The following is a 21,361-nucleotide window of genomic DNA, read 5'->3' as shown; positions in this document are numbered from 1 at the left end:
TTTAAATTATGGAAGAAATTCACAATTTTTGATTTACTTTCCAGGTTTTGGAGTTCCAGCAGAGCGCGCTGGCAAGTGGAACTTGCAATTAGACCCAGGAAGATCCACAAACTTCCCCCACTCCATAAACACGGCCTCGGGAATAAGATACGTCTGCACAAACGCGAATTGCAAGAGCATGTTCAAAAACAAGTGCGACCGCAATGTACACTCGCGGTATTACTGCAACAAGCCGCCGCGGTTTATGTGCACGCATTGCGGGTACAGAACTCTGAAAAAGGACACCATTAAGCAGCACACGCGGTCAAAGCATTCCGGAATGGAGCTCAGTTTTGTAGAACTCTACAATCCTACTGTTGTTAAGCGGAATTACGTGTGCCCCGAGCCTACTTGCGGGAAGCGCTACAAATCACGCGCCATTTTGTCGACCCACTTGAAGTACGAGTGCGGAAAACCTGCGCGGTACATGTGCGCATACTGCGATTTTAAGAATTGCATTAAAAGCCGCGTTAGGAGCCATTGCTCTAGAGCTCATCCCGATCGCGATTTTCAGTGTGTTGATTTACTTCCCGAAACAATTAAAAATGATTTTTAAATTGGCTTTTTGTTGGAAAAAATATATATATATATATATATATATATATATATATATATATATATATATATATATATCATTTGTATATTTTTTTTTGATGTTGAAAATTAGAAATAATTCATTAGAAAATTTTGCAAGTAAATTTTTTTTAAAAAATTTAATATTACTCTGTAAAATATTTTTTTTTATAAATTTTAAACATTAAAAATTTGTTTTAAATATTTAATAACAAAAATTTTACTGTTTAAAAATATTCATTGAAAAAATTTTTTAAAATAACATTTTTTTAAATTCAAACTTTGAATGTTAATTTTCAGAGCTTTTATTGTAATATTAATATTTTACAATGTAATTCTTACAGAATCTGTAATAATTACAATTTTAAACTGTAAATTTTCCAGTTTTTTATACGGAGCGCCACTTTACATTATATAATGTAACTTATCTTTTCTCTGACAATTTATTGTTTAAATTTAATAATTTGATTTCAACTGTGAAATAAAAATTATAAAAAATTTTCTTATGAATATTTTTAAACAGTTGTTTTAAATATTTGACACTTTTTTAAATTAATTTAAGAAAATTAATACAAAAAAAAAAAGTATTAAATATTTTGACGCAATAACACAAAATTTTTTAACTAAAATTGCAAATTTAATTTTAAACATCAAAATTAAATTTTAACTGTATCAATAATTTTTTTTTTTTGAACTGTACGCTTTTACAATTAAAAATAATAATTCACAAAAATTTTATTTATTATTTTTTTTTTAAATCCACAATTTATAAATAAATGCATGCTCGCATCTATAAAAACAAAATTAGCTTTCTAAAATCATCGCTAACATAAAATTTTTTATTTTTCAGAATTTCACATGTCGCATTTCTTCATCGGAAAATCACGAGGGAACCGACTTCCCCAGGAGTACAACTTCCCATCCACATCGGGATTTTCTCCGCGGGGGCAAAAGTACCGGTGTTCAAACCCTAACTGCCTAAAAGTATTTTCATGGAAAACGAGCCTAACGCGGCACATGCTGGAGTGCGACAAGCGTCCGGAGTACAAGTGTCCGTACTGCGACTACAAGTCACGTGACAAGAATGACGTGAGACAGCACACGGGTTATCACCACCCGGAGCTGGAGAACTACGTGATAGAAATAAATCGCCCGTTGAAAGCGGAGATTTACATTTGCCCGAACGATAACTGCAAGCGGACTTACAAAGCCAAGCGCAGCTTGTGGGCCCACCTTAACTATGAGTGCGGAAAGGAGCCGAGCTACAAGTGCACTTTTTGCACTTACAAGACTTACTACAAGTGCAATCTTAAACATCATACCCGAAACAATCACCCGGAACAGGAGTATCGCGACGTTGATCCATTGGACCCTCCTAATTCCGCGACGGAAGAACCCGCTATGATGGAATTCTGCGACATTAATGACTTAAAAAAAAATAATTAATTATCTTTTCATTATTATTATTTTAAATAATAATAAATTATTATAAATAATAAATTATTTAAAATAATTTTAATATGAACTAGAATTTAAATATTAATTATTATTATTATTATTATTATTATTATTATTATAAATTATTAATTATTAATTATAAATTATAAATTGCTTTAGTACTTAAAGTATTGTTTTGTAACTAATAAAATAAACTTAAATCCAAATTTGTCTATATTCTTCTTCAGGGCATGCGCGTCCGCCTAAATTATTATTTCTCCAATTAATCGACCGTATTTTTTTCCAGGAATTTCCAGGAGGCGGCTCACGTCCAAGGGAGGAAATTTTCCATGCCTGAATCTGAATTGCGACAGTGTTTTTTCGACGAAGAAACTTCTAATTTAAGGGGAAATATCAAGGAACACTCTAAGAGAAAGCATACGAATTTTAAAATTCAAATTATTCATTTATACTAATTAAATTTTTTTAATTAATTTTCTAGCTCATAAAATAAAATTTTTCCCAAATTATCTTACAGATTAAATTTTATTTCAGTATTTAATTTTGCAAAATGGCGGATTAGAGCATATTTAGAATTTTAAAATAAATTATTACTAACAATATTTTTATTTTTACAGAATTTTTTACGGAACCGAACTTTGGTCACCGTCGACAGCAGTACAGAAAAAAAAATTCCCAAACTAGTGATTACTCGGGAATTATTTATCCGTGTTTAAATCTAAATTGCAAGAGCGTCTTTAACGATAAGAACAATCGGAACCGGCATTTTAAGCATCAATGCGGCAAACCTCATCGTTACAAATGCGCCTATTGCGAAATTTCTTCTCATTTAAAAACAAATATTAAAATTCACACGACAAAAAAGCATCCTGATATGAAAATTGTAGTAATAGACCGAAAAATTTATTAATTTAAGAACGATAATTTAAAAAGAAAAAAAAATTAAAAAAAAAACAAATATTTTGTCTTTTTATTTCTTCCTTTCTAACGCATGCTTGCCGTGATAACGCTTTCTTCCTTACTAACCTAAAATAAAATTTTTTTTTTTGTAATTTTTACTAACCTAAGCCTTTTGTTTTCAGATTACAAGCCGGAAGTTTCAATTTTCCGAGTGAAGAGGGAGCCAGAGGAGATTTTATCCACCATTAAAATCGAAGCCGTCCAGTACGCGTGTCCTAACCCCAATTGCAACCGCGTGTTCGACAAGTGGAAGGCCCGAAATACCCACTTTTCCCGGCACTGCATTCGCCGGCCACAGAAGACGCACTTGATTAACCATTACCACGCGAATAATTACAACCACGTTCCTGAGTTCGACTACAATCAGTTCCTGGAACCGGACTGCGACGACAAGACTAAAATAAAGCAACTGAAGCCAAAAAAGAGAATTTTGAAGAAAAAGAAGAAAGAAAATTCCGTTTCATTAACAACTGGGCTTAATGTGAGGAAGTGCGTGGCGATTCACAATAAAAAGCGGGAAGAAATTTTGAAAAAGCGCGCGGAAATTAATAGGAAGCGGCAGCTAACTATGCAGAGGAACGCCATCATTAAATCGGAAAATCAATTTTTGGTCAATGGCGACAATGAAGGAGAGCTTATTTCCGATGATCTTCTTGAAAGTAATTACTTTTTGACAAATGAGATCGCTTATGAGGGTAAAATTAAGAGTGAAAAGAAGAAGAAGAAACAATTGTTTGTTCAGCGGTTCCCTTGTCCGAACAAAAAATGTCAGCGCAATTATAAAACAAAGCAGAGTTTAAATCATCATTTGAAATTTTGCAATAAAAATCACAAGTACAGGTGCTGGTACTGCCCCTTTAAGTCTCAGTTTAAATACGCGATGAAAACCCACCTGCGCAATAAGCATGCGCAGAAACAGTTCCGCTTTCGCGTGCTAGAAGTCGCGCCAATGGAAAATGGAAATTAATTTGTTTTTAATAAAATTTTGGTGATTAATGACATTAATCATGAAAAATAATTTTTTGCTGTACTGAATTGTACTTTCCGTTTTAATAATAATTTTCTGTATGCGTTTTAATTAGTGTGTTTTAATTTAATTAATTAGTTGTTAATTGTTTTTGTAATAGATTGTGTGTGGAATAGCCGTGAGGAGGTATTAATTAATAAAAATATATTTTTCAGGAGAAGAGACTTGCATCAGAATCGGAGAGATTAAGTACGCCTGCTCGAACGAGAACTGCGACCGCGTGTTCTCGAACAATGAAGCAAGGTACATTCATACGAAGTACCACTGCGGAAAACCTCCCAGGTTTAAGTGCTCTCTGTGCAACTACAAGTCTTTCAAGAAGCAGAACATTCTGGCTCATGCCAAGCGCCTTCATCTTGATAATGACGCGAGGGTTATTGAGCTCTACAACGCTTCTACTTCAGGTGAGGCTTCTTTTCAGGCGACGGAAGTGGTTCTACTTTTTTCAGGATGGTGCACAATATATTTTTTTTTAGTATAAGTGTATTATTTTATTTTTATATTTTTTTTAGGGCTTTTAAAAGAAATTTTCCAATTTTTGTCAGTGCAGAATTTTTTTTCAGAATTTAAGCTTTTAATTGATTTTTTTTTTTTTTTAAGATAATTCTAACACTAAATTTTTTATGATTAAGTATAAAATTTAATATTCAAAAATTTCAAAATAATTTAAAACAATTAAGAAAAAATTGTTTTAAAATTTATAAAAATTAATTTGATTTTTTTTTTTAAATCAAATTGATTTTTTATCAGTGAAGAAAATAAGAAATTTAAAAATTAAAAAATTTTCATTAACAACAAAAAAATTCTTCCCACTTTTAATTTTGAAATAAAAAAATTAAAATTAGTGATTTTGCAATCACAATGTGACTGCCGTGACTTGTGAAAAATAAATAAATAAAATTTTATTTTATTGAATAATGGCTTTTGTTAAATTGCACTGTACTTTCTTAACTATTGACGTTTTTAAAAATATAAACCCATCCTGATGTTACGCTGATCAAGAGCTTTCGTTTAAGTACCCACATGCATTTTTAATATATTTTTCATATATATATATATATATATATATATATATATATATATATATATATATATATATATATATATATATATATATAATATATGAAAAATTTATGTGGGTATTCAAATGAAAGGTCTAGATGAGTGTAACATCGGGATGAGCTTATATCTTTAAAAATGTCAATAGTTCACGAGATACAAGGTCATTTCTCAATTATGTATTTAGAGATAAAACATTTTCGAATGCAGCCTAAATATTTATTATCATAAATTGGACTATTGATGAGAATGATATGAAACCTTGAAAAGGCACAACTTCAGGTCAAGATTTTTCCAATGATACTAAATTCAACCATAAAAACCCATTTTATCACATAAATACAAATACACTGGCCACAAAATTTTTCTTACTCTTTTAATTATATAGATTTAAAAATTTTATTCCAGCTAAAAAATCCCAGAAATATTTTTTTGCGATGCCTCTTAAAATAATTTTCTCAATCCTATGGAATGCAACCCCACATATTCTTCTACATTAATTTTTAAGAACGTTTATAACATAAACTGGAATGTGGCTTGGTCATAATCATCAAAAATGCTTTTAATCCGAACATGCATAAATTCTTTTTAAAAAAAAAAAAATTTTTTTTTAAATGGAAATTATAAAAAATATGAATTTTGCAATGTTAAAGGTTATGACGGAAACGACGCTTTTGAGACCTTCATGGAGATAATTCCAAAAATCGAGCCCGACACAATAGACCTGAAGCCGCAGCAATTCGACGTGAAGCCGCGTATCCGCGTAAAATCGAACATCGAGATAAAATCGGAGATAAATATTTCGACGGTATCCGGAGTGGGAATTTTCACCTGCCCGAATCTGAACTGCGGGCGCACTTTTAAGAACATCGCTTCCCGCAATCGGCATCTAAAGAAGATCTGCGCACAGACTCCGAACTTCAAGTGCTCCCGCTGCGATTTCAAGGCGTTGTTGAAAGAAACTGTGGAAGATCACGGAAGAAAAATGCATCGCAGGTGCAAAACTTCGGTTGTAGAACTCCTCAAGCCCGTCGCCGGGGAACTCATATGTCCGAATGAAAATTGCCAGAAAGTCTACGCTAGTAGGAAGCGGCTGGAACATCATGTGAAATACGATTGCAAGAAGCTCCTGCCCAGATTCAAGTGTTACTACTGCCAGTATAAAGCTTTCTTTAAGAGTCAAGTCAAGAAACATGTCGTTCGTAATCATCCGAGCATGGAATGTCGGCTCATTAATTTGATTTCTGATGATTAAGTCTCAATTACGGCTGATCAGTCGTCCGCTGAAATAAAAAATACAAGTCCTATCCCAATACTTTTAAGCGTACAGCTTATACCCATGTTAAATACGGCATCTAGTATAAGTGTAAAGCTTATAGTGTAAGTGTAGGACTTATACTTTTTTTTTCAGTCGTCTTGTCTTTATATATGCGAAGATATAGTGCGTTAATAATGTCTAAAGTGGTTAAAAAAATTTTTTTCTTCTTTTTTTTAATCAAAAATTGAAAATTTGATGAAGAAATAGATGAAAATATTTTTTTTTTTTTTTCATACAATTTTTGGATAAAAAAATTTTTTTTTATTTTTTAAAATTTTGAACTTAAAAAAAAATTTTTTTTAATTTTAAATTCTTAAATTAAAAATTTTTAAAAAATTAAAATAAATTTTTAAAAACCAAAAGAGATTTTAATAAAATTAATTTTTGAAAATTCCCTCAAAAAATTGGAAATTTAAAAAATTTATTAGTGTTACAAATTTTTGAAAATTTTCAATTTTTAAGAGAAAGATCAAAATTAATCAAATTTCTTTTCTATATACACCCTAAAAATTTTTATAATTATTTTTTGACTCCGTTTGGAAATTTTGAATTCTAAAAATTTTTCCATGCTAAAAAAATTTTTTGTAACACCCTTTTAGGATTATTAATGCAATGTATAAATTTACTATTATATACATTATTCAGTACTGTAAGAAGTAATTTCACCTATGATTATTATTATGATTATAATCTAATTATAATTATATTTAAAATAAAAATTAAAAGTATGGTTTAAATGATACATGATAACTCTTAGAAGTTTTGGAAAAAGTTTTTCGAGTTACAAATAATATTTAACACTTAGTTAAATAAGATTTAAAATGTAGTCATAACATTATGTACAATTATATTTTTTTTAAAATTATTTTATTTTGTTAGCAGTTCAAGTGTTGAACAAAAAATATTTTTAGCTAAGCACCATCACTTGTGTAAAATTTTTAACTTATATATTTGGAACATGTGTGATTGTTTTTAAAACAGTTATGTTGAAAAAATTTTTTTTTGTTATCTATATCTAGTGAATATTATTTTTATTATTATTACTATAAGTAATTATAATTACTTATTAGCGATTAATTTTATATTCTTTGTAACTGGCAATTTAAAATATATGACGTCAATAAAATGTGGAATTTTTTTTATTAAAAATTAATCAAAAATTTTTTTCAGCTTTTTTGTAAATAATTAATTTTTTTTATTTAAAATAAAATTGTTTTTAATTGTAAAAATTTATGTTGCAGGAAAACTAACGCTCGGAATGTTTACTAACAAAAGAAAAAGTTTTTCTAAAATATTTTCTGCATAAAAAGGGAAATTTTCATGGGCAATAAAAAAATGATATTTTTATTAATAAAAAAAAAAAAAAAAAAAAAAAAAAAATTTTTTTTTTTTTTTTTCCAGACTATAAAGGCCCGTGGGTGGTTTTAATAAAACTCGATGAAAAAATCCTCAAATTACATGACTTGAAGAAGAAAAAATTTGCATGCACTAACCCTGCATGCATGAGCGAATTTGCGAGTAAGAGGTTGTTAGAAACTCATGTGAAAAGTGGGTGCTGGGTTCCGAATTACCAAGAACGTAAGTTTAACGAATCGTCATGTAGAATTTGAATTAATTTTGCTATTTTTTTGTTCGCAGAGCAAATGCAGCAGGAATCTCAGTGGCTGAATTTTTTCCAGGAGAAGGAGCTCGAGAAGAGGTTCCCCTGCACTAATACATCCTGTTCCAAGGCTTTTAAGAATGAACATACCAGGTACACACATGTTAAGTACCACTGCGAAAAGCCGCAGAGGTACCAGTGTGGTCATTGTGGAAAAAAGTCACACATTAAGCACAATCTTATGTTACATTCTTATAAAAAGCATAAATTATCTAGTGCTGATATTCGAGAGCTTTATTCTTATAAAGCGGTAAAATCAAATTATTTTTAATTTTATTGGACTAAAGTTTATTTTTTTTGTTTAAAAAATAGTTTACGTTTTTTTGTTTAAAAATTAGTTGACAAGTAATGAAAAACTTTTTATTTAATCAATATTAAAGTTCATTCATTTTAATGCTAAAAAATTAATATGAATAATTTTTTCAAAAGAAAAAAAATTTATTAAAGATTAAAAATTAGCATTAATTTAAAATTAATTTAATACTAAAGAATTTCATTAATTATACTTAAAAAAAAAATTAAATTGACTCAGGAAAAAAAATTCTGAACGAAAAAAATTATTTTGAAGAATTTGATTTTAATTAAATTTTTGAGCCCAAAATATTTAACATAAAATTTGATTCAATCAAAAATTTGATTAATAATAATAATTATAAACAAAAGAATAAAATAATAATTTTTAAACTATTTCAACCAAAAATTAAAATATAAATCACATAATATTTAAAATCAAAAATTTTAAAAATATATATTATTATCCAATTAAAAATATTAATCATGTTTCAACATTAGTATTAAGTCTTGTTACCTCAATATATATTATATCAAAATCGTGCCATTTAATTATTACTTAATTTTGTACTTTATATATTAAAAATTCTACGAAAAAAATTTCTAACTTAATTTATTTTTCTTCCCGAATAAAATGTTCCTTTAAAAATAATCAAATTTATATTTTTTAGGAAAATCACCTTAACAAAATTAACATCGCCAAGCTTGACCAAAAATTGACATTAATAAATTATTTATTTTTGTAAAAAATATTTACTAACAAATTGAACTTGTTTTTCAGGAGAAGATTGGTTCGAGAGGGTGAAAATAGAATCAGAATACAAGTACGATTCAATTTTAGAGGACCTGAAGAATATGGTGGAGCACACGGTGGAAAATCACTTTAAAAAAGTAGAAAAGAAGAAAACTTTGCAAGTCAGAAAAAAAGTTGAAAAATATTTCGCTTGCAGAAATGAAAATTGTAAAAAAGTTTTCAAGTTTCACAACAGCTTAAGGCGCCATCAAAAGCATGAATGTGGGAAGAAAATTTCTTCCCAAAATCTTGTGCTTAAAAGTGTTTCTGGAAAAATAACACTATAATTAATTAGTTAATTAATTAATCAACCCTAAAAATAACTCCTAAAATTTTTTTTATTAATAAATATGTTTCTAAATTTCTAATTAATTTTTTTATTTCTTCCTGTAAATATTTATTTTTAATTTTTCTATCTATTTTGTTATCATCTTCATTATAATTGTAATAATAATAATTATTATTGTTTGTGGTAACTGTCCCTGGAATTAATAAATAAAATTGTTTTCCAGGAAGAAAAAGACGGCGATCAAGAAGAAGACAATCGAATTCATTGGAACCCGCGAGTTTCGTCGAAGAAGCTGAGGGACCCTTTGTGTGCCAGAATGTCAACTGCTACCGCAGGTTCATCCACCGGAGGAACTGGATCCAGCACATCAAGTTCCACTGCGGAAAGCCCCCTAGGTTCAAGTGCGGGTACTGCTATCTTCAGTCACACTCCAAGAGCAGTCTGAAGAAACATACTGAGCGCAAACATCCCAGCCGAGAAATTAATATTATTGAGCGACAATTCAATCTTAATTATTAGGAGGTTCTTGTGATACTGATGATGGTGGGTTTTTTTTTTTTTTTTTTTTTTTTTTTATTATAAACGTAAGACGTTTTTAATTATTTTAAATAATTATTTAAATTTAATTTGATTTAAAAAAAATAATTGCTTGCTTTTATTTTTTTTTTTTTTTTTTTAAGGAAAGAAAAACAAAATTAAATATTTAAGGTTTAATAAGGTAATAATAGCTTCTCTAAATTTTATTTATATTCTTCATATTTAAAAAAAAACAATATTAATTAATTTATTTTATAATACTGTGATTGTTAATTTAAATTTTTAATTATAAAGTATTTTTTTTAAATATTTACTTAAATTTTTTTTTATGTTAAAAATTTTTCCAGGCCTTATCATATGTTATTTAATGAAGAAAAAAAAATTTCTTCTAAAAAAATTCAAATTTACCCCGACCACTTTCAGTATCACAAATAAAAATTAAAAATTAAACTTCATTTCAAAACTACTATATACTTAATTTTAAAAACTTGACTGTACTATTTTTTGAAAAATTATAAAAAAAAAAATTTAATATAATGAACCTACTATTTAATTATTTTTATTATAATATTATAGTCCTTTAGTTTCAACAATTAATGTAAAAATTATTCTGTAAAATTGTAAAAATGATTTTTGTCCGTAAAAATGAAAAATATTTGTAAAAATACTAACAAAAAATTTTTCTGTTCCAGACATAAAACCACGACTTATCTGCAAAGGATTGAAGAATTTAACCGACGATAATTTTATTAAAATCGAGACTGTTAAATACGCGTGCCCTAATCCAGACTGTGACAGCGTGTTTACAGATAAGAGCAACCGCAATCGCCACTACAATTACCATTGTGGTAAGCCACCGCGATTCCAATGCCCGTACTGCAGCCACAAGTCGCACCGCAAATCCGATGTACAAGTCCACATTAATTCGCGACACCGCTTTTTCAGAAATTACGTTATCGAGCTGTACAATCCTTGCAAAAAACGTAATTATATAAACAAAAAAACCGAATAATTTAATTGCATCAAAATAAAATTTTGATTATTAATAAATAATTAACAATATTATAAATAATGTTATATGTTAAACTATATCAATAAGAAGAGATAAAATCTCAATAAAAAACTAAACTGTAAATAAATGTAAATTATTTTCCTTGTAATTATTTATTTCTTCTTTAATTGAAAAATTTTTTAAAAGAAGAATATATACTGACAAAAAAATCTTTGTTGTTTCAGATACCAGGGAAATGTGCCGCCATCTGAAGGCTAACAGGCAGAAAAATGGGAAAAAAAATAGAGCGCCATTTGTCAGGTTTGAAGCTATTAAATACGCATGCCCAAATCCAAATTGCAAGAGCGTTTTTAATGACAAAAGCAATAGAAATCGGCATGTTAATTATCAGTGTGATAAACCTCCGAGGTTTCAGTGCTCACATTGTTTCTATAAGTCCCATCATAAGGCCCATGTTAAGACACATGCTAAGAGCAAACATCCTGATGTTAATTCCCATGTTATTGAGCTCTACAATCCTTGCAATAGAAGAAGAAATCTTTCTTTCTTTTGATATTTTTATGAGTGTTTTGAGAAAAAATTTTTTTTTGTTTTAAAGAAGAAATAAAAAAATTTATTTCTTCTTTTGAATAAAATTTATTATTTTTATTGCAATAGAAAAAGAAGATTTAAAAAATTTTTATAGATGTTTTGAGAAGAAATTTATTTTTTTTTTTTTCAAAAGAAGAAATGAAAAAATTTATGGTTGATTTTAAATATATTTTTATTTCTTTTTTTGAACAAAGTTAATTATTTTAATAAATGGTTAAATTTTATTTTGTAATTAATAATTTCTTCTTTTTATATTTTAATTTATCTTAAACAAATTTTGGTCTCAGGACAATGTTAATGTTTATGTTTAGTATTTTTATGGTGTTTTTTTTTTTTTTTTTTTTTTTATGTTAAAATGAAAGTATTACTATTCAAATAGTATTTTAAAAAAACTAAAATGATATTCATGTTAAGACTAAAGTATTAAAATTTATAATGTTGTTACTTTATAAATAATAATTTATAAGAAAAAAATGTATTCTATATATTAAAAAATTCTTTTTTAATAAAAAAATTTCTCAACATTTTTTTCTAATTAAAAAAAAATTAATATTGCATTAGATTAAATTATAATAGTAATAATTATTATTAATTATTATTACTAACACAGTAAATTTTAATGTTTCAGAATATGTTTGCGAAGCGCAAGACCCTCTGGAGCTAAAACCAGAAAATTTCCTTAGAAAAAGAAGCGAAGAGAAATTCACGTGCGTGAATCAGTCCTGTGGAAAGTCTTTTAAGACCCGCGGGGCTCGAAATTTCCACGTGCAATATCACTGTGCGAAGCCAATGCGATACAAGTGCGAACGCTGCGACTACAGGACGCACTGGAAAAACGATGTGAAGAAACACGCGAGGTCCAAACACCCGGAGCTCGAAACGAGTGTCATCGAACTCTTCAAAGTTCGATCCGCTAACAAAGTTCACAGTTACTCGTGTCCGAACGAGCATTGTAATCGCACTTACACCGCGAAAAGCAGTCTGTACAAGCACTTGAAGTATGTTTGCGGAAAAGAGCCGACTTTTAGATGCGTTTTTTGCGATTACAAGACTTTTAGGAGATATGTATTTATTGAACATGTTAATAAGCATCATACAAAATCTAATTGATCATTATATCATTAATTATTATTATTTTTAATAAAAGTTTTTATTATTCATTTTTATCTATGAGAAATTTTTCGTTTTATTTTAATTAATAAATTTATTTAATTTTAGAGAAGAAATTTTGAATTAAAAATGTTTTTTATTTTAATTATTTTCTTAATTCAAAATTTTTTCTTAAATCAAGTGAATTTTCTATATTAAGGTACCTGCGAATAATTAAATATGCTCATAAAAAAATTAGTTTAAAAAAAAAAAATTTTTTTAAGCCAAAAAAAATTGATTATTACATTAAGCAGAATGTAATTTCTTAAATATTGATGTTTTTAAAGATAAAAGTTCATCCCGATGCTACACTCATCAAGAGCTTTCATTTGAGTACTCATATGCATTTTTTATATATTTTTCATATATACATATATATAAATATATAAAATATATGAAAAATTGATGTGGGTACTCATATGAAAGGTCTTGATGAGTGAAACATCGGGATGAGCTTATATTTTTAAAAATGTTAATAGTTCACAAGATACAAGGTAATTTCTTAATTATGTATGACACTAAATTTCTCTTATTCTCTTAACAATATAAATTAATGTTAAAAAAAGAAAATAAAAAAAACAAATTGTACTTCTTAATTTGTACAATTACAACAAATAAATAAATTAACTAATTAAAAAAAATTAACTAACCATGTGTAACACCTTAAGCTCCAAAACAAAAAAAAAAAAAAAAACAAAAAAGGAACTAATTACATTGAATAAAAAAAAAATTTTTTTTAATTTTTAACTAACATCCTTTTCTATTTTCCAGACTTAACACACCCCCGCCGCCGTTCCCAAAAGTCAGACCTGGTAGAATACAAATGCGCGAATTTCGCGCAATGTGGAAGCATCTTTACGGACAAAAAAACACTAACGCGCCACATAAAGTACGTATGTGGTCAACCACCGAGGTATAAGTGCAATTACTGCGAATACAAGTCCCACAACACCGCGAACATCAAAGTCCACATAGGAAGGATGCATCCCGGTCAAAAAGTCCAGATCATCGAGATGTACAACCCCTTCGCGAACGCCAGGAGGTACTCCTGCCCCCAAGAAGGCTGCTACAAGAGGTACAAGTACAGACAAGGCCTCGCTTATCACCTCAGCAATGAGTGTGGAAAGTCTCCTAGGTTCAAGTGCTTTTACTGCTCCTATCACGCTTATCATAAGGGAAATATTCAGAAACACTCTGCGGTTAAACATCCTAATTTTGAGGCCTGTGTTGTTGACTTGAAAGTCAAAAAATAATTATTAAGTATTATTATTATTATTATTATTATTATTATTATTTATGATATATAAATTTTATTAAATTTTTTTATTTGTTAAGTTGGATGATATATTATTGTTATTATTATTTATTTGTAATGTAACCAGTGAATAAAATTTTTATTACAATAGTTTAAATGGTAAGTTTTTCTATTTGATTTTTTTTTATTTTTTTCAGAGTGCAATTTAACAAAATTTATTATTTAATAAAGAAAAATTTTTTATAATTTTATAATGAAAAAAATTGAATTATTAATTGAAGAAAATTTTATTTTCCAGCAACAACAATTCAAGGCTTTATAATGAAATAAATAATTAAAAAAATTTTATAAAAAATCCTGATATTATCGAGGTAAAGTATTGGAACAAAAATCTAAAATTAAACTAAAAAAAATAGTCGCTCAATTTTGTAAAATTTAATTAATTTTTTGTCTTTAGAGCATGAAAAAATGTCAAGTAGTATTACCAAATAATTGAGCAGTATTTACATAAAAAATAACTTTATTTTCTAGGATACCCAGGAGCTTTCCTATCAAAGTACCGGCGGTTCTCCTTGCCTGTAGTCTCGTCAGTGCAGAGGAGTTCGAAGACCTTGAAGTTCGCGTGTCCAAACCGGGACTGCAACCGCGTCTTCAAAGAGCAGCGGTACCTGAGGAAGCACATGAACTACCACTGCGGGAAGCCTCCCAGGTACAAGTGTCCCTTCTGCGAGTACCGCTCCATCTGGAAGTACGGCGTCAAGTCCCACATGGAGCACAACCACTCCGGTCAAAACGCCCGTATTATCGAAATGTACAAGCTCTCCTCCAAGGTACAGTAGTCTTGTCGGTTTTACCTGGCCGCTAGTCTACTGAATATTTATTTGCAAATTTTTCTTGGACTTTTTTTTGTTGGAAATTGAAATTTTTTTTTTTGGTAAAAGAAAAATTGATTTTTTTAAAAAACATTTCCTTTTTTGCAGAGTTTGAGCCCAAGAGTATTCGACGTCGCGCAATAAATCAATTTTTTCAAGTGTATTTATGAAATATTGAATGCCAAAAAGTGTATTTATTTATTTTAACAATCAGTGAGACTGTTTGTTGACCAAGAAGCTATAAGTGAATACAATATTTGTCAGGATAAATTAAATTAGAGTACCGAGGAATTTTTAAAGCTTGTAGTGGAAATTTTTTTTGTCTTCCAAACGGCGCAAAAAATTTTTTTGATGAATTTAATTATTATAATTAATAATTTTTGACTTGAAAATTTTTTTGAGACCCTTAATACCGAGATAAAAAAAGAAATTAAGTACTTTTTAATTATAAATTATAATTTTTATAGTTTTTAATAATTGTAATTTTTACAAAAAAATTTTTTTAATTTTTTACTTTCAAAATTTACACTATAAACTGTAAAAATTCAACGAATTTTTCTCAGTCGGGTACCTTAATTAATTACAAAGACTTCCAATATCACTATTTCAATGTCTACGAAAAATTATATACCAATATATTTATAAAAAATTATTAATGTCATCTTGTGTAAAAGATGGATCAATTGTTCTGTTATTAATTACAAATATTTTTATTTTATTTTTTAGTTTATAAAAAACCAATATACTTACTCAGTAAAAAATTTAATTTAAATATTTTTGTAAATTTATTTAATATAATTGCATCAAATTAACCCACAAAAAAATTATTTAATAAATTTTTTTTTGCCACAAAAATAGAAAATTTTTTGTCTGAAGTAAAAAAATAATTAACATGTGATTAAGAAATTGAAAAATTTTATTGAATTTTAAAGTTTGTTACTATTAAAAATTAATTAAATTAATTATCAAAATTTTTTAAAAATAATTTCAGTAAAATTATCAATAATTTACCAAATTTTACAATAAAAAAAAATTTCTAATAATTTGTACTCAAATTTACAATAAAAAACTTTAAAAAAAAAAAAAAAAAAAAAAAAAAAAAAAAAAAACAAGAAATCCAATTTTTTAGTCTAAAAATTCCTCCAAAAAAATGACCGTGAATTTTTTAATCTTTTTTAATAAAATTTCTTATTTATTTTTCAGCGAGCTTCATATCCATCTGCTTCAGAATTGCACAAGAAAATTCCCCGTAATACACAGTCAGATCATCGACACCAGTGACCAAACGCTGAATTTTTTTTATTTCTTTTGTAAAAAAAATTTCCAATTTAAAATTATTAAATTTATCATGTGATTAATTAATAAATTTATTTTAAAATTAATATTAGAAATTAATAAGTATTTGTTTCATTAAATGTTTCATTTTCTGCATCATTCACTGCATTTTTGGTGTACATTGTAATGTTCGTTCATGCTTAATTAATTTTCCTGATTCATTAATATAATTGTTATTTAATTCTGCACGCCTGTTTGGGTGTGCTCATTTTTATAAATATTTTTTTATGAATTTATTTTGGTGTGTTGAATGTATAAAGAGTACAAAAGTCATTTTGTGTTTTTCAGACAGCAAAATTCCTTTACTTTTGTTTGATTGTATTAAAACAGAGGGTCCGGTTTTGAGGTCAAGAATAAAACGGGAAAAAGAAGATACTATGTTTGTGTGTTACAATCGCGCCTGCGATCAAACTTTCAGCAACAAGAGTCAGCTTAAATTTCATATGAAATTCGAATGTGGTGAGCTTTATTTTAATTAATTTATATATAATTATAATAAATAGAAAATTTTTATTTTACTTGATTAAAAAAAATTAATTTCATTAAAGAAATAAATTTTAACTATTTTAAATCAAGGAAACTTACTTAAAAAAATTTAATTATAATTTTTAATTAATGAAAAAAAATTATTTAATCAAAAATTTATTTTTTTTTTTTTTTTAATAAAATTTACTAAATTTAAAAATTTTAATTCTTGACAATAAAATTCTTCAAAATAATTATTTTACTCCAAAATTAATATTAAAATTTCTACTTTAACACTTTTTGCTCCCTTTTTAAATTAAATCTATTTTTAATACAAAAATTTCAAATTTCCAGCATCCAAAGTGAAGAAAAAGAAGCCAATAAAGCCAATAAAGCAAGAAACCATCGACCTGGAAGATCCCCAAGAAGCAGCCTCTCCCGAAGACGTAGAAATCGAGTCCGAGAAGTACCAGTGCCCCAATGAGAACTGCTTGACCGTATTTACCCGCAGAGCGGCCCTGACATTCCACATCAAGCATCAGTGCATCACCCCGCGATTCCGATGTTCCGCGTGCGATTACCGCTCGAAAAGCCGCCGGGGTGTGAAACAACACGCCACCCGCAAGCACGGCGAGGTTGATTGTCGCGTTATCGAGCTGTACTCTTTAAAAGACCCCGGGAAGGTCACCTGCTTCTATAAAGGCTGCAGAAAGAGATTCAGGTCCTCCTCGGGGCTCAATTATCACCTTCGCTCTCACGTTAAAACCGAGACCAAATAATTTTTTTATTTTCTTTCAAAGTTTATTAAATATTATCAATTAATCAAAGTTTATTAATTAATTAAAGTATATTAATTAATTGCAGTTTATTAATTAATATTAAGAAAAAAATTGTGCGCTTAAAAAAAAATTAAATTTATTCGAGAAATATTTTTGAATCAAAAAAATTATTTTAGAGGACTTTGTCTTAATTTAAATGAAAAAAAATTTTTTTTTATTTAAACAAATTTTACTTGATTCAAATTTTTTTTTTTTTTTTTTTTTTTTTTTTTTTTTCATTTAAATTTATTTTTTTTTTTCAGTGTATGTATCTTTAAAAGATACAAATTTCCAAAGTATAAAATACTTTTTTTTTTTTTTTTTTACGAACATAAAATAATTTTTCTCATCGATAATTTTAAATTATTATAAAAAAAAAAAAAAAAAAAAAAAAAAATTGGAAAATTAAATCATTTATTTTTTCAAAATAAATATTTCCAATATTTTTATAATAATTTAATTAAGAAGCTTTTTTTTTTTTTTTTTTTTTTTTTTTTTTTTATAAAACTTATTATTTGCCAAAGAAAGTTTGGTTATTTTTTTTTTTTAAGACTTTATAATTGTTTTCTTTATAAAAATCTAAATAAAAATAAAAATATAAATTTTTCTTAAACTTTCAGCTGTAAATTGTATAAAAATCCCGACCAAAGAATTTTCTTTTTTTTATTTTTAATAATTTTAATTTAATTAATTAATAGTAATTTTGTACTGACAAAATTTTGAATTTTTTTCAGACCCCACTTACTCAGTCTACATGGTCCCGGGAAATGTAATCGAATTCCCTAAGGAACCTTTGCAAGTGAAAGGAAGAAAGTACGCATGCCCGAACCCGAACTGTTCCAGCGTGTTCAAGGAGCGGCGCCATCTAGGAACCCACATCAGGTACCACTGCGGAAAGCCACCGAGGTACAAGTGCTTCTATTGTCCTTACAAATCCACCTGGAGAGGGTCCATTAAGTCCCATATTAAAAAAGTCCACCGCGAAAAAGAAGTCCATGTTATTGAACTCTATCAGGCCCAGCCGAAAGTTATTAATTACATTTGTCCGAATGATAATTGTAAGAAAACTTTCAAGTGGAAGAGCAGCCTCAGGCATCATATTAAGAATCGGTGCAAAGCTAATGACGGAAGAATTGACTAATATATCAATTGTTATTGTTAATCATTATGACTTATATTTTTTCTATGCAATTAATAGCAGACCTGTAATGATTTTTAATAAAAATTTAAGTCAATAATGGCTAGAATTTTTTTTTATTTAAAGTTTTTTAATTTATTCATTTTTTCAGATAATATTTTGGTAATTTTGTTAAAAATTTTGGAATTTAATAATTTATTTTACTTTTTATTTTTCAGAAGGAGTTTCTGGAACGTTGGAATCAAATTTCAAGCTTTTGAATGGGAATTAAAAAAATTTTATTAAAATTTTTGTCCAAATAATTTTTTTTAAATTAGCTTGTAAGTTTTTTCTGGTCTTGGGTTTTTTTTTTTTTTTCATCTAATTTCTTTTTTTATTTAAAAACTTACAAGCGAAATTTTTTTAATTTATTTTGTAAGTATTTTTTTTTATTTTAAATCAAAATTAAATAAATAAATTTTTTTTAACATATTTTTATTTCTAAAGTTCATTAAAATTTTAATTTTTAATAAAAAATGTAAAATTTTTTATAATTTAAGATATATTTAAAAAAATCAATTTTTTAAGTCCCAATTTTCCCAAAATAATTTTAAATGATTCTCAAGATTTTATTAATGAATTATTTAAAAAAAAAAATGTAAAATTTATTATAAAAATTCCACAATAAAATTTTATCTTTAAAAACTTACAAAATAAAAATAAAAAAAAAATAAAATTTCAACGATCCAGAAATGAATCTTCAACTTAAGCCTAATAACACCAACCCGGAGCCTAAACTAAGTAATTTCTCTCTCTAATCGTCTTAGCGAAGCTTATCAAACTCTCTTACTAACTTAAAAACTTAATAATTTTCCAGATATCGACTACAACGCGCTGCTATTCTCAAAAGACGGTGAGCCTGCAAAGTACTACTGCCCAACGGCGAACTGCAAGAGGTCCTTCAAGCACAAGAACCAGCTGCAGTTCCACCTTCGGAACCAGTGCGGGAAACCCCCCAGGTACAAATGTCCCTACTGCGGGTACCAGTCCCAGTGGAAGCAGCATGCCCGCGTCCACATCCAGCGCGTCCACCCTGAACAGCTTCCCGAGGTCATAGACACCTACAAGTCATTCCATTCGCTGAAATACTAGATAGACTAGACTAGACTAGACTCTAAGTTCGTTGTAAATTTTTATAATAAACTTGGAAAAACTATTCTTCCCTAATTCATTCATCAGCTTCTCAATTTTTATTCCTGGTTCCAAATTTTACAGCAGTTTTAATTATTTTTTTTGACTTTTTACTTTGTGTTGACTTTGAACTAATTCTTTAATTTTTTTCAGATTTTTCAGAACTCCTGCAGCCAAAGTACCACTGTCCGAACTGCACGAGCAGGTACAAGCAAAAGGCCAGTCTGACACGGCATTTGAAGTACGAGTGCGGGCAAGAACCGAGATTCAAGTGCCCCTACTGCACTTACCGGAGCAAGAAAACCTCTCATATTTATTTACACATACGGACCAAGCATATTAATTGTCAAATTTACGTCTTAGATATTAACAAGATGAAATAAAATTGTTGTCTAATTATGCTAGTGTTTTTTGTTCGCTAATTTTATGTTTTTTTTTGGTTTGGATTTTTTTTTGATGATTTTTTGTACTTTAGATTGTAAAATTTGAGAGATTTTGATAGAAATTTAGTTAAATTTTTATAATTTTTATGCTTAAAATTTTTTTTTGTTAGGATAATTTTTAGAAAAATTGAATTTTTTATAATTTATAGTGTTGATTTTAATTTTTAGGAATTTTAAGTAAAAAATTAACTAAAAAAAGGTTTAATTATTAATAAATTACATTAAAATTTATAATTTTATTTTTTTATCGTAAAATTTATAACTTTTTTGTTGAAATTAAAAAGAAAACTTTACTAATAATTCTAATAAAAATTTTTGAATTAAAAATTGAATACTTTTAATTTTTAGTTTCTTAAAATTATAAAAATTGTTTTTCTAATTAATTTATAAAAATTCCTTAAATTTTCAAGCAATCTAATGTACTTAAAAAAAAAAAAAAAGTTCAAACCTTTTAACTTCACCTAAATCTAAAAAATTTCACCCAAATTAATAAAATAAAAAATTTAACAATAAATAAAAAAAAATTAATAATACATTTGTTTCAGAATTTCTGACCCGCCGGGACGGCTGGTTTAACTATTGCCCATGGACTGAGAAGCCGTATCAATGTCGGGGTTGCTGTTACAGTTACTCGACGAAGGACTTGCTAAAACGGCACATCCGTCGAGCCTGCGGGGGCAAAGAGCCGCGGGTCGGGTGTCCTTATTGTTTTTACAAGTCGCGGTATAATTCCGACGTGTACAAGCACTGCAAGCGGAAGCATTCTTCCGCCGCGGTCTTCGCGATAGACTTAGAAACACTCCAGCGGTGCTTTCCGCGGGACCCTTTCGCGGAAAATTAATAATGTTTATTGTAAATAAATAAAGGGACATTTTCGTTAATTTTCATTTCAATTTTCTAACACATGTCATTAAATAAATAATAAAATATAAAAAAATTAATAAAATTTTTAAATGTCGGACGGAGTTTAAAAATCTGTTTGTTTTTCAGCGTATCTTCACATGCAGTCGATGAGTTGGTACGCGCAGAAGTCTCTGAGAAGGGGAAGCGGAAAGTTTATTACCAAAAACTCCGAGAGGTATCTGTGTCCGAGGTGTCGGAAGAGCTAC

The 21,361-nt window shown here is 27.9% G+C and overlaps 4 protein-coding genes across 10 annotated transcripts in view; all 4 read left to right on the top strand.

The window, feature by feature from the left end:
* The window catches only part of LOC141536125 (uncharacterized), a 79,870-nt gene extending 70,583 nt beyond the window's left edge, over window positions 1–9,287 (top strand). Inside the window, exons 7-9 of one of the 6 annotated variants that reach the window (XM_074256414.1) lie at window positions 7,836–8,012; window positions 8,073–8,187; window positions 9,167–9,287. In XM_074256414.1, coding sequence (XP_074112515.1) covers window positions 7,836–8,012; window positions 8,073–8,187; window positions 9,167–9,272 — 398 coding nt within the window. In that variant the 3' untranslated portion in view covers window positions 9,273–9,287. Of the gene's footprint in view, window positions 1–44; window positions 599–1,462; window positions 2,074–3,152; window positions 4,049–4,212; window positions 4,462–5,769; window positions 6,387–7,835; window positions 8,013–8,072; window positions 8,188–9,166 lie in introns of those variants that run through there. The other 5 variants (XM_074256394.1, XM_074256402.1, XM_074256395.1 and 2 more) reach the window with 5 other exon arrangements.
* Window positions 9,288–10,852: 1,565 nt separating this feature from the next.
* LOC141536133 (zinc finger Y-chromosomal protein 1-like) lies at window positions 10,853–12,784 on the top strand. The gene is made up of 3 exons (XM_074256429.1): window positions 10,853–10,987; window positions 11,241–11,316; window positions 12,236–12,784. Exons 2-3 carry the CDS (start codon window positions 11,286–11,288, stop codon window positions 12,715–12,717), a joined length of 513 nt encoding a protein of 170 aa, XP_074112530.1. The 5' UTR covers window positions 10,853–10,987; window positions 11,241–11,285; the 3' UTR covers window positions 12,718–12,784.
* Window positions 12,785–16,388: 3,604 nt separating this feature from the next.
* Window positions 16,389–17,645, top strand: LOC141536130 (uncharacterized). The gene is made up of 2 exons (XM_074256423.1): window positions 16,389–16,677; window positions 17,038–17,645. Exons 1-2 carry the CDS (start codon window positions 16,446–16,448, stop codon window positions 17,460–17,462), a joined length of 657 nt encoding a protein of 218 aa, XP_074112524.1. The 5' UTR covers window positions 16,389–16,445; the 3' UTR covers window positions 17,463–17,645.
* A 1,645-nt stretch (window positions 17,646–19,290) lies between these two features.
* On the top strand, window positions 19,291–20,289 carry LOC141536138 (longitudinals lacking protein, isoforms A/B/D/L-like). 2 transcript variants are annotated; one of them, XM_074256444.1, is made up of 3 exons: window positions 19,291–19,419; window positions 19,496–19,637; window positions 19,963–20,289. In XM_074256444.1, exons 1-3 carry the CDS (start codon window positions 19,371–19,373, stop codon window positions 20,150–20,152), a joined length of 381 nt encoding a protein of 126 aa, XP_074112545.1. In that variant the 5' UTR covers window positions 19,291–19,370; the 3' UTR covers window positions 20,153–20,289. The 2 variants fall into 2 exon arrangements, with proteins under 2 accessions (XP_074112545.1, XP_074112546.1); XM_074256445.1 differs by lacking the exon at window positions 19,963–20,289 and having other exon boundaries at window positions 19,496–19,849.
* Window positions 20,290–21,361: the final 1,072 nt, after the last annotated feature.

This window comes from Cotesia typhae, unplaced genomic scaffold (assembly GCF_013202065.1).
Source record: "Cotesia typhae breed Kobodo isofemale line unplaced genomic scaffold, CoteBio_Ctyphae scaffold_152, whole genome shotgun sequence".
In the NCBI taxonomy this organism is placed as follows: domain Eukaryota; kingdom Metazoa; phylum Arthropoda; class Insecta; order Hymenoptera; family Braconidae; genus Cotesia; species Cotesia typhae.
This window is presented reverse-complemented; position numbering and strand designations above follow the sequence as displayed.

Bases quoted from the DNA above. Each gene is read 5' to 3' on its own strand.
- LOC141536130 (XM_074256423.1), top strand. From the start codon at position 16,446: ATGAATTTATTTTGGTGTGTTGAATGTATAAAGAGTACAAAAGTCATT. The intron at 16,678-17,037 runs GTGAGCTTTATT...TCAAATTTCCAG, and splicing joins TCATATGAAATTCGAATGTG to CATCCAAAGTGAAGAAAAAG.
- LOC141536138 (XM_074256444.1), top strand. From the start codon at position 19,371: ATGAATCTTCAACTTAAGCCTAATAACACCAACCCGGAGCCTAAACTA. The intron at 19,420-19,495 runs GTAATTTCTCTC...ATAATTTTCCAG, and splicing joins CAACCCGGAGCCTAAACTAA to ATATCGACTACAACGCGCTG. The intron at 19,638-19,962 runs GTACAAATGTCC...AATTTTTTTCAG, and splicing joins CAGTGCGGGAAACCCCCCAG to ATTTTTCAGAACTCCTGCAG.
- LOC141536133 (XM_074256429.1), top strand. From the start codon at position 11,286: ATGGGAAAAAAAATAGAGCGCCATTTGTCAG. The intron at 11,317-12,235 runs GTTTGAAGCTAT...TTAATGTTTCAG, and splicing joins AATAGAGCGCCATTTGTCAG to AATATGTTTGCGAAGCGCAA.